Source organism: Tamandua tetradactyla, chromosome 14 (genome assembly GCF_023851605.1).
Source record: "Tamandua tetradactyla isolate mTamTet1 chromosome 14, mTamTet1.pri, whole genome shotgun sequence".
Taxonomy (NCBI): domain Eukaryota; kingdom Metazoa; phylum Chordata; class Mammalia; order Pilosa; family Myrmecophagidae; genus Tamandua; species Tamandua tetradactyla.
In genome coordinates this window covers 57,393,417-57,405,629 of record NC_135340.1, presented here as the reverse complement: position 1 = coordinate 57,405,629, position 12,213 = coordinate 57,393,417, and the positions used below count along the sequence as shown (strand labels likewise).

General features: G+C 40.6%; 2 protein-coding genes across 7 annotated transcripts in view; both read right to left on the bottom strand.

Moving 5' to 3' along the window:
• Positions 1 to 570: 570 nt before the first annotated feature.
• Positions 571 to 9,115, bottom strand: CCNDBP1 (cyclin D1 binding protein 1). 2 transcript variants are annotated; one of them, XM_077127624.1, is made up of 11 exons: positions 8,893 to 9,115; positions 8,658 to 8,717; positions 8,205 to 8,281; positions 6,545 to 6,626; positions 5,680 to 5,776; positions 5,430 to 5,503; positions 4,836 to 4,912; positions 4,205 to 4,488; positions 2,522 to 2,582; positions 1,311 to 1,357; positions 571 to 1,052 (listed from the first exon to the last, which is right to left on the bottom strand). In XM_077127624.1, exons 1-11 carry the CDS (start codon positions 8,999 to 9,001, stop codon positions 938 to 940), a joined length of 1,083 nt encoding a protein of 360 aa, XP_076983739.1. In that variant the 5' UTR covers positions 9,002 to 9,115; the 3' UTR covers positions 571 to 937. The 2 variants fall into 2 exon arrangements, with proteins under 2 accessions (XP_076983739.1, XP_076983740.1); XM_077127625.1 differs by lacking the exon at positions 8,658 to 8,717.
• Positions 9,116 to 9,188: 73 nt separating this feature from the next.
• Positions 9,189 to 12,213, bottom strand: part of TMEM62 (transmembrane protein 62) — a 112,286-nt gene continuing 109,261 nt past the window's right edge. For 4 of the 5 annotated variants that reach the window (XM_077127621.1, XM_077127623.1, XM_077127622.1 and 1 more), the window contains one exon: positions 9,189 to 10,068. In XM_077127621.1, coding sequence (XP_076983736.1) covers positions 9,742 to 10,068 — 327 coding nt within the window. In that variant the 3' untranslated portion in view covers positions 9,189 to 9,741. The other variant, XM_077127620.1, reaches the window with a different exon arrangement.

The window sequence follows — 12,213 nt, the reverse complement described above, 5'->3', positions numbered from 1 at the left end:
ATTATGCAGCTTTAAGACAGAATAAACTTATGAAGCATGTAATAACATGGATGGACCTAGAGAATATTATGCTGAGTGAGACTAGCCAAAAACTAAAGGACAAATACTGTATGGTCCCACTGATGTGAACCGACATTAGAGAATAAACTTGGAATATGTCATTGGTAACAGAGACCATCAGGAGTTAGAAATAGGGTAAGATAATGGGTAATTGGAGCTGAAGGGATACAGACTGTGCAACAGGACTGGATACAAAAACTCAAAAATGGACAGCACAATACTACCTAATTGTAATGTAATTATGTTAAAACACTGAATGAAGCTGCATCTGAGTTATAGTTTTTTTGTTTGTTTTTTTAATATATTTTTGTATTTTTTTTCTATATTATCATTTTATTTCTTTTTCTGTTGTCTTGCTATTTCTTTTTCTAAATCGATGCAAATGTACTAAGAAATGATGATCATACATCTATGTGATGATATTAAGAATTACTGATTGCATATGTAGAATGGAATGATTTCTAAATGTTGTTAGTTAATTTTTTTTTTAATTAATAAAAAAAAAAATACTGGCAGGTTAGTTAGCATTTTATTGTGACCATCAAGATCTTTAACAATGAAAGAGCACACTTCATTGCCAATAAGGAATTTACAATACAAGGCAGCTTCCCTGGGAATCTCTGTGGTGATTTCAAGAAAAAGCAAAGCCATGCTTTTGTATCAAGCACAGAAAAATATATCACACTTATATAGTTCATAAATAATTGCCAGTTTGGCCTAACCAACAACCTTTGGTAATAGTGTCTCTTGTTACATAAAGACAAAACTCCCTTTTGATCCAGAAAGCATTCTGGCTCCATTTTAAAAGCAGACATCATAACCTGGCTAAGACAGTGAGAAAGGGAGAAAGAAGGAGAGTAAAAACGAGGCAGAAAATTCACACTTCAAATTCACTCTGAGTGAGTTCCTTGATTCTGTTCATGCAATGATCAACAGCACTGATGAGTAAAGGGATCCAACTATCTTCTGGCTGAGGGGTCACGTGACTTGCTCTGCAAATGGAATGGGGAAGAAGTTACATCTATTACAGCATAGGAAAAACCTATCTTCAAAGGGAGCACCAAGAAACCTACAGAAGAAAAGGCAAGTTCCTCTGCAGGAACTCAGCTCCTCTACACCTGAAGTTGAAAAATACCTCCACCCTCACTTCTTTCCACTATTTCAAATGGGGGTTTTGGACTTGAGAATGGCTAGATGTGTACCCAGGTTTATTAACAAAGAAGTATTTGGAGAGAGGTTCTCATACTCACTTTGTAATTTCAAGTGCCTTCTTTAAAACAGATACAAGTTTTGCAGACTAGAAAAAAAATAGAGAAATTATTCACCCTGAGCCCTACCACCAGGAAACGAGAGCTAAAATATGAAAAAGACCCAGGTAACACAAATCATAAAAAGAAACCTTGAAGGAACTATGCATAATTTGATCATAATATGATTATAATGGCTGGGGGGGGGTTGGATTCTTTTAGCAAAATCTTATCAGCACTGTTTGCTATAAAATTTTACAAGGTTTTTTTAATTAAGAAAAAAAATAAGAATGTAACCTGAATTTCTCCCAACTGCTGACAGCTGAGAATATAAAACAAAAATGACTGATGTTCCTTTTTCTTTTTAAATCTATATACAGAATTTTAAGAACACCAACATCAAGATAACATGGGGATGTATGTATGTCAGCAGTATAAAATAAGACAGAGATACAGTACAGATTTTTAAATTACCACACAAAGTATTATGTTAGGGATAGCTGCTACGGTATATTGCTAAAGATGTTTATTTATTTGTGAAGTCAATTCTTAAAAAGTTAATGCTCAAAAGAATATTATTCCATTTTAATGTGTTTGTACACTGTGAAGATAAATGTGATGACTGATTTCCACATTCTAATTTATCAAATATTATTAGAATTGATTCATCTGATTGTAAAATATAAGCCATTTGGCAGTTTTATTCCTCTTTCCAATAACATTAGAGATAAAAACTTGAATTTATAAAAGACAATAGAAACTCTCTTAGCAAAAGGTACTATAGAATACAATAAGGAATATAGTAAGAATACAAGAAAATATGATTTTTAGAGAGCTTGACCCTCTATGGTTAAATCATGCAATGTGTTTACATTAGAACCAAGTATGTTTCTGAAACATTTATTTCTGTCTGGTCTAGAAATTAGAAACTTGTCAGGTTATATCACTATGGTAATGAAGACTTTCTTTTCAAAGCAGCATTTTCTAAAGTCTTTGGATTTTTCTAAAGTTACCTAAGTGGTTATGGAATAGAGAACTACCAAAGCTCTTGACTAAATTAATTCAACTTCAGCAAACATCTAACAGATACATGCAAGAATTTAACAGATACGTGCAAGAATTGAGCATCCAAGTGTAACAAATAAAGAAATACTAGTGAATACCGTAATTTTATCAATTATGTTTGTAGCTATCCCCTCAAAGCAGGTACTTACACTGATTCGCACTGTCAGGTGGCACATAGGTGGATATATGCTCAGAGCCAAATCATCCACACTAAAAGCAGAAAGCAGAAATAATCATTAATGGGTGGGCCACAATGGCTCAGTGGCAGAGTTCTGGCCTGCCATGCCAGAGACCCAGGTTCGATTCCTGGTGCCTGCCTGTGCAAAAAATTAAAAATAAAATCATTAACAACACAAAAAAAGAACAAAACTCAGCTACATGTTCCAGTACAGTACACTAAGGATGCGACCAGTGAGAAAATGACTATCAGTTCCTTAAACTGGACAACTGGGCAACCAATACAGAATCCATTTAACAAGTATTTACTGAACACCCCACTTCACTAGCAATCTGGGGGTGGGGTGGGGTAGGGACTCCCATGGTCAATAGGAATAGGACATGATTAAATCAGTCAAAAATGTGAAGGTCTAAAACCATCAATTTAAATAACTGATACAAGCAGGTTCACCAATGGAAGTAAAATCATTGGGTAAAAGATACTTTAACTTTCACTGTAGTGGGCATTTCTTTAACCAACTGATCAAATTTAGTACCACCACCAATAATAATGAATTAACATCTTGCTCTTCCCCAGTGGGATGCAATGAGAAGTACAAAACATTCAACTATGTGTTATTCTTGCAAAAAAATGTTTAATCTGAATATAATCATGAGAAACAATCACAAGTCCAGATTGTTGGATATCTGTCATGGTTAGGTTCATGTGTCAACTTGGCCAAGTGGTGGTACCTATTTGTCTGGTTGGGCAAGTGCTGGCCTGTCTGTTGCAATGAGGACATTTCAGAGAACTAAATCATGATCATGTCAGCTACATCCACCGCTGATTATATTTGTAATCAGCCAAAGGGGAGTGTCTTCTGCAATGAGTAATGCTTAATCTGATCACTGGAAGCCTTTTAAGGAGGATTCAGATTCTCCTGTGGAGTTCGTCCAGACCCTCCATTGGAATCATTGGCTTCACAGCCTGCCCTGCGGATTTTGGACTCTGTGTTCCCATGGTCACGTGAGACACTTTTATAAATTTTACATTTGCGAGTGTTCCCTGTTGATTTTGTTTCTCTAGAGAACCCTAACTAATACAATATCCTACAAGACAAATGACCTGAACTCTTTAAAAATGTTCTTGTCAATAAAAAATAAATGGAAAAAAAAATGTTGTTAAGAAAGACTAAGAAGGACACAGATACTATTCTAGATTACAAGATTAAAGAGATGAAAACCAAATGCAATGTAAGACTGAACTCTGGATTAAAAAAAAGTTATATAAGACATTTTAGAAAACAATTAGAGAAATGTGAATATTAAATAATATTATATTCAATGTAAAATTTCTTGGTTGAGATAATATTATAGTCAGGCAGAAGAATGTCTTTATTCTTGGGGATACATGCTAACGCATTTAGAGGTAAAAAATGTTACTGCTGTCTGCAGCTTATTCTCAAATGGTTCAGGGAAAAAAAGGACCACCTACCAGAAATAAGTGAACAATCGAGATACCTAGATGAAAGATACAGTATGGATGTTTACTGTAGTAGTTTTTAAACTTTTCTGTAGGTTTGAACATTTTCAAAATAAAAATTGGGTAAAAATCCTTGGGGTGACACCACAAGAATGCTGCTGTTCAGATGTCTCAAGTGAGGGGCCACACTTACCTGGGGCTAATCTCATCAGAAATATCCACAATGTCATCCAGCTGGGCCACCTGGTCCTTCTTCCCATTCTCTGCCACCGAAATCCGGATTTTCTTTAGGCAGGCTTTGGATGCTTTCACCAGTGCAAGGCATGGGATTATGAGGTCTTGATCTTCCTCTGACCAGTATATGTCCCGATTATTTGGAAACCCCAACACATTCTGCCCCTCATTATCATGGTTATCAGAATTGTCCTCCTCAGAGTCATTCAAGAGGCCAGAGTAAGGATCACATTCTTCCACAGCCTAAGACACACCATATATATGTGAATGCAAAAAAAAAAAAAAAAAAAAAAGAAGCCTTTTATACTTTCAGCACCATGTCCGAGTTGTCCAAAAACCTTAGCCAGCTACTTCACTAACGGTTAGAGAGTTGAAACACTTCCCAAACTCTGTTTTTCCTTTTCTAGTCCAAAAACTGAACAGAGGGGAATGGTACTGGATCACACATTGACACAGGGTGGGAGATGGGAGACACAGGACAAGAACTGGGATGGGACCTATCTGGTCAATGTCCAGGAAATCACCTATCTTATTAATCAATTCTCACCTACTAGTCATGGAGTTGCCTGTAAAGACAGAAGTCCCCTCACCTGCTCCATTTCCTCATGTGCATCTTTCACAAAATTCACACTCTTTGTCAGCATTAAAAGGGCTGCAGCTTTGTTATCTAGGAGTGAAAAATCAGAAGTATTAGATTTAGAGGAGAAACAAAACAATTCTTATAAGGTCAACCATCAGTGTTCCCACTAAAAATAGAGTGCCAAGAATAACATTTTAAGATAAAATTTTTCTTACATCTCCTGGGAACCCAGCAGGGGCCTAAAAAGCTTTTCTTTATTCACTCCAAGAAGAAATAAAATGGTTATGTGATACTTCTCATCATGGTCCTCAGTATGTCTCATAATACAAACAGCTCCTGGGGCAGAACCAGGAGAACCAATCATATTTATTCCATTAGCAACAGAGCTACACCAAGTGTAGAGTTTAAATTTAGAGGTATGAAAATTAGAGAATGGCAAAAAAGTAACCTCTATCTCCTGATGTTGGTAACATATATATATATATATATATATATATATATTTCACTAAATTCTATATGTAATTAAAATAAATACAGGCTACAAAGCTGGAAGCCAGATGTTAAGAGGACTCTCTTCTTTGGCCCACTTCCCACTCTTACCCACCTCTCGGTATCCGAGGCACCTGCTGGCATGCAACCCAGACATTGCTGCAGGAGATAAGGTCCTTGTTCTCAGGGCTGGAGAAAGGAATCAATAAGGATATGTCAATAACCTAGGTTCTGTCTCCTAAAAAAGCTACTTCCTGTTGATCATTAGTCTCAGCTATTAGTAACTTTGCTGTTGGAAATGAGGTATTTTTCTCCCTGAGGGAAGGAACCTCAATAAGTGATAACTCAAAATGTGGCATCATTACCTTTGAGTTGGAGTGATGAAAATCACTTCCAAAAGCTGAGCCATGCCATCTACAATATCCAGAGTAGCACCCCGTACCAGCTTTCGTAAGGTGATTCCTGTGGCCAAATTCAAAGAGTAAGCAGCCCAGGTCTTCTTTCCAAAAGTCACTGTCTGCTTTCCTGAGAGTCTAAGTATTTCAGGATGATGAGGTAATATGCACGTACATGCTTTAACTGGAATGCCCAACATAAAACTCAGGTCTTATTTATATCCCCATGTCATTTTCTTATCCCTCCTACCACTCCTTGTTGCTATTCTCTAAAAGAGATCTAGAACAAAATCTTTCAACAGCAGCATGCATCATTCATTCATTAAGGACAGCAGCCTCTTTACAATTAGGGATACAACACCAGAAGCTAAAACAGTTGTGGGTAGCCCCGAAGATCCACGGCATGTTTCAATTTATAATTTTGTCAAGGCATGAATCTACAGGAGAGCTGGAGGCTACTTAACTAATGGGAGCTCAGCAAGTGGGTATGATGCAATATGGCAGAGGAGAGTAGGAATGGCTTGGTCCTGGGTATGGGGCTGAGATCCAGCTATGTTGGTTAGCATGCGCTAGAGAGGGAAGAGCCACTGAGAAGAACTAAAAGCCAAGTTATGCAAGGGAGGAGAGAAAGTGAGCTACAGGGAACACTGTGTACCTTAGCATAACTGCTCATTTCCAAAGGTCACTTGTGTTATTAAATTGATCTTTGATGGCATTTTATAGGGGAAAGTTATATGCAAAAATTGGGGCAATGGTAAAAGTTTAAGGATTAACTTGTTATATTAGCAAAGATCTAGTCTATAAACTGAATGCTTCTGTGCACACAGTGGCTTACCCTGATCCTTAGGAAGCGAATAGTACACTGCAGTTATTGCCTCGATAGCAGCACGGACTTGTTCACAGCACATCTGAGCTTTCTTTAAGGTGAGGAACCAATTTCAGGATGAAAAAAGGAAATGGATTAGATAGATAAATGTGGTCAATCTTTCTACTGTGGAAGAGAGCAGCTATCTGTACAGCATCATCAAACATTTTCTGAGTCCTACTATAAGGAAGGTCTTGTGCTATACTCCTTACATACCAGAGAAGAATTAGATACCAGATACTAGGCTGATAATGCAATAAAACATTAAGAAACAGCAAGAAAAATATATTCCTGATATTGTATATCACAAAACAGTAATGATCTATTATGACGTATTTACCATATCTTATGCCAGGAGTTGGCAAACTAAAGCCAATGGAATAAATTAGGCCCATGCCAGTTTTTTTTAAATAAAGTGTTATATGGAACATGCCATGCTCATTCATTTACTTATTGTTTACAGTTAATCCACTACTAGATTAGAGTTGAAGAGTTGGCATACAAAGTCTAAAATACTTACTCTCTACCCCTTTTCAGAAAAAGATTGCCAATTCCTATGTGAGAACATTAGTGCTGTCCTCTCTATTTTAAAAAAGAGAATCACAATATATTTCTAAAGATAATTAGCATGGATTCAACAAATACTTAATATTGACTATTTTTCTTCTAATCAGTCTTAGGCTTTTTCTTCTTTAACCTCATCTAAATTCTAAATTCTTTATGCCATATACAAAAGTTAACTCAAAATAGATCAACAACTTGCTGAATCATTATATTGTTATTTCTTTTAGTCTCTACTGTATTAGAGCAACTAGAATTAAAAACCTAAAATTGTGGAATTGTAACCCATTCCAAACAAGGAAATCTGTTCTACAATTGTTGCGCTGTGCTTTGAAATTTATTGCTTTTTTGTATATATGTCATTTTTCACAAAAAAAGAAAAACAAAGTCAATTGTGATGATGAAAAAGTATTTTTTCCTTCTAGCCTGCAATGTTCTGGAGCAGCTAGAAGGAAAAATCTGAGATGATGGTATGGTAACCCATAACTAACTCTAACTACTTGTTGAAGAATGCTTTGGAAACTATTGCTTTTTTCTTTCTTAGCTTTATATATATGTTATTTTATACAATAAAATTTTTTTAAAAAATAGATCAACAACCTAATTTTAAGAGCTAAAACTATAAAACTCTAATTGAATATAAAAATACACAGCATAGCAGAAAGGGTGTAGCTGAGACATTAGACAGACCCTAATTTAAATCCTAGCTCCACTATTAAATTACCATAACCTGATCCTTTAAGTCTGCTTGCTCATCTGCCAAATGGGGATCACGTATGTAAAAACACCTAGCAAAAAACAAGTGCTTAAAAAAGTTATCAGGAAAAAAAGAGCCAGGCTGAACTTCAGATTGAACCAATTATTTAGAAGACCTAATGCTAAATATTGCGCATGGAAATTTACATGTTAACATACTGAGTCTTCACTACAGTTTTGTGAGGAAGAACTGTAATGCCAATTGACAGATGAGGAAAACAAATCCCCTGCTTTACTGTAAAACATAGAACGAAAATGTGAGGGTTTCTAGATAATAATGTAGCAGTACAAAACCACGAAAAGTAAAGCCCACCTGTGGAGACGGCAATGGAAGTCGAGAGACTACAGTCAGATTAGTGGCTTCCCTTGACACATTTTCAGCTGCCTCATCTGGAGGGAGTAGGGGGAATTTGGGGTGACAGAGGAAGAGGAGGGAGCCAATGTTAGTGCTAATGGATAAGGCTGCAGCTGCTGCTCGGACTTGAAAGATAATGAATTCCCTCTCCACCCTTTACGTGTTGAGGTTTCTTAAAAACACCTCCAAAATTCACCATTTTATAATTAACTTCAAACTCTCACTTGTGGAGGCTGAGTAATGTGAGGTTCCCACCCACAGTGAGAATTCAGCGAGAAAGAGACAGTCATCTCCGTGGGGAAGAGAGGATGGGAACAGCATGCGGATGCAGCTCAAGCTGGAGGAAGGCCCATGGACAAAAGCGATAGGCAAGGGAATGGGGGGAGGTTCCGCAGCGAGAACAGCACTCACTGAGTCTTTTCCAAAACTTCTCCCGATTAAACTCCTCTGTGGTCTCCCAGGCTTCGCCGACTTGTGTGTGTAGTGTGTGCAGGCCAAGCGGTGGCGAAAGGAAAAGCTGACGTTAAGTGGAGCCATCTCCGGCCCCCCACCACCTCTGCACGATCTGGGTCCCCCGCCGCAGCCTGTCTCCCACCCAAACCCGCCTCTGCCGTGTCCCTTTCTAACTGCAACGACCTCAACTCACCCCGCACTCGTGTCATGAGCAACCGCAGCTCCACTGCCAAGTTCTGGAGCTGCTCCAAAGGTGGATCAGGGTTGGGTACCGTGGCTGCAGGTACAGCTGTGCTCGCCATCGCTGTCTCACCTTTGAACGCCACAAATACCGCCGCGGCCCCAGGAAGTGCCGCACTGCGGAAACCGCACCACTCCACTTCCGGGGACCACGGACCCGGGTTGACTTCCGGCAACAAACTGTCCCGCCCCGCCCCAGAAACTAGACCACGCCCCTCGTAGCCACAGGCCTCCTCCCGCCTTCAGAGACCATGAAATTGCTTACTCATTCATTCATTTATTTGATTAGCTGAAAACACCCCCGACTGAGGAAGCAGAGAATCCATAACCCTGAGGGCAAACAGGTCTGGGAGCAAATTTCTCAAGGATAGTCAGGATAGGGCCCCAAGGCTACACTGGTTCACTGTCCTTAAAATGGCACCCTTGCCAGCTACGTGCCAGGCTCTGTGCTAGGTGTTTCATATGGGGTAACCCAGAAAACATACTGGGCCTTAGCTACTCCCATTTACAAACCCAGTCCCTGCACTGTGCATCTCCGAGATTAGGGCTTTCTCTTCACAAAGGTAAATCAATCCTTTGCCTCCTTGGGGAAGGAAGGAATCACACATTATTTAGAGACTTGCCTCTAGTCCATTCTGCAAGAAACAGTAGTGGGTAATCTCTCCAACTCTGGACTTCCAAGGAGCAGCAGCTTCCTGAAGCTTACCCACCAACTGGCCTTCCACCTGCTGCTGGGGCACGTCCTGCACTATAGAGGCAGAAACTGGAGCTTGGTCCAGCTGCTACTGGTAAGACATGGCCTTTAGGAGCTCAGGTGGCTTTTTAACAGCACCACAAAGGTTCCAAGCTCAGTGGAGTTCAATGTCCACACACAACGAATGAGAAGAGGTGTCAGCAGTGTCAACCAGGTCCACAAAGGAGAGAAGAAAAAAGCTAGGGTGCCATATGTCACATGAAGAAAGTAGCAGGAATAAGCCTGCCAGATGTACAGCAGTAGCATAAGTAGGTGAACAGGTATAATTTTCAAGTATTTTCCTTGGTGGAGATGAGATCTGAAGTTGTAACCAAAGCACCGTTGCAATAAGCTCCAACACAGATAAGCCATCAAAGGGATGTTAAAAAACACCAGCTGGAAGCAGAAGCAGAACAGAATTAAGTTACCACATAGCCCTTGGAAGTGCTGGGTCTCATAGATATATTATAGGTGGATCCTAAGAATATGTATAGCTCTGATTCTTTCTGCTTTGATCACAGTTGCTTATAACAAAACAGTTGGCTTATACTTCGTTGTGTGTTTGCCTGTGTCCTCTTGTTCACTCAAATCTCCAACTTGTAGTACAGTGTGACACAGCATCTGCTATAATAGAGTTTAAGTTGAAACTGAGTTTTGCAGAGGAGGGGAGAGGAGAGGCTTAGATATCAGTATTTCTGTTTGAGGCAGCATGATGAGTGAGCACTCTTCTGATTTGTATTCCAATACAAATTTAGCAGCTATATGGTTTATTCATTCATTCAACAAATATTTATTGAGCCCCCATTATGTAATAGGTAGTATGCTAGGCTCTAGGCTAGGAACACATTGGTGAAAAAGTCAGAAAATGAACTATCATAGCACTTACATTCTAACAAGGAGAAGAAATAAAAAAAAAGAACCCGCCCCTCACAAAAAAATAGTTAAAAGGTAAATGCAAAAAGAAAAAGAAAAAAAAAAAGATAATTCTGATAAGTTTAATGAGGGAAATAACTGGGTCAGGAGAGAATAACCAGGGTATGGCCTCCCTGAGAACTGAAAGATGGAAATGAGTCAATGAAGGGAAGTGCATTCTAAGTAGAAGGAACAAATGAAAAGCCCAGAGGTGAAAGTGCCCTGAGCTCTTTAAGCCCAATGAACCTGGAGCATGATAAGCCAGGTGGAGACTGGGGTAGTCAGCAGGACTGAGTTCATGCTCTGCTTAAAGGGTTTCAAGCTGAGAAGTGAGTGAGCTGATTAAGATTTCAAAAATATCATACTGGATGCTTTGTGGTGAACTGACAGTTTGGGTCTAGTGTAGCAGTGAGAAGAAGCATTTAGGGAACTATTTGGAGTAGTTTAGGCAAGAAATAATTATGACTTAGGCTAAGGTGGTGTAGTATTTAGGTTCAAGTGTCAATTTGGCCAAGTGAAGATGCCTAGTTTTGTTGCTATGGACATAAGCTAATGGCATGTGAAGCTCATTTGTTTCTGATTACATCTGCAGTTGGCTAGGAGGTGTGCCTGCTGCAATGAATGATATTTAACTGGCTGGAAGCTTAAATGGGAGACCTCAACCTAGCACAGCCCAAGCAGCTCAGTATACCTCATCTCAGCACTCCCAGCTCAGCACTCCCAGCTCAGTCCAGGCCTTTGGAGATGCAGAAAGAAATTACCACAGGGAAAGTTGTTGGAACCCAGAAGCCTGGAAGGAAGACCAGCAGCAATCGCCCTGTGCCTTCCCGTGTAAGAAAGAACCTCAGTTGAAAGTTAGCTGCCTTTCCTCTGAAGAACTATACGTTTTTAACTAAATAAATCCCCTTTTATTAAAAGCCAATCCATCGAAATCGGGGAGGCGGGGCCAAGATGGCGGCTTAGTAAGGTACGTGCGTCTTAGTTCCTCCTCCAAAACAACTACTAGGTGAACTGAAACAGTGCAGAACAGCTCCCGGGGCTACGGCAGGGAATGGACACACAGCGTACCCCAGTCTGGACTGGCTAGTCTGACTGCGAGACTTGGCTGCGGTGAGATCCCCGAGCGGCGTGCGATTTCCCGAGCAGCAGCAGCTGCGGCGGCCGGAGCTACACCCTCCCTCCTTCCCGGGCCAGCTGAGAGTCTCGGAGAGGCAAGTTTCCCAAGCCGAGGTGGCCGGCGCCCCTCTTTTGCGGGCGGCTTCCTGGTCCGGCTACGAGTCTCGGATCAGAGGGCTATCCAAGCCGCGGTGGCCCTCCCCCGCGGGCGGCTTCCTGGTCCGGTGGGGAATTCCCCAGGCTGCAGCGGCCGGTGACCGACGCCCCTCCCCAGAGGGTGACTTCCTGGTCCCGTGGTGAATTCCCCGGGCCCGCTGCGGCCGGCGACCAGCCACAGGGTCTCCTCAAGCCGCGGCGGCTGACGCCCCCACCACGCGCGGCCCCCCGAACCAACGGAGAGAATTGGATCGGAAATCCCCAGGCCGCGGAGATCGGTGACCGGGGGATCCATTCCAAACACGTGAGACAAACGTGTGCCACGAGCGCCACCTACTGGGCAGGATAAGAAAAACA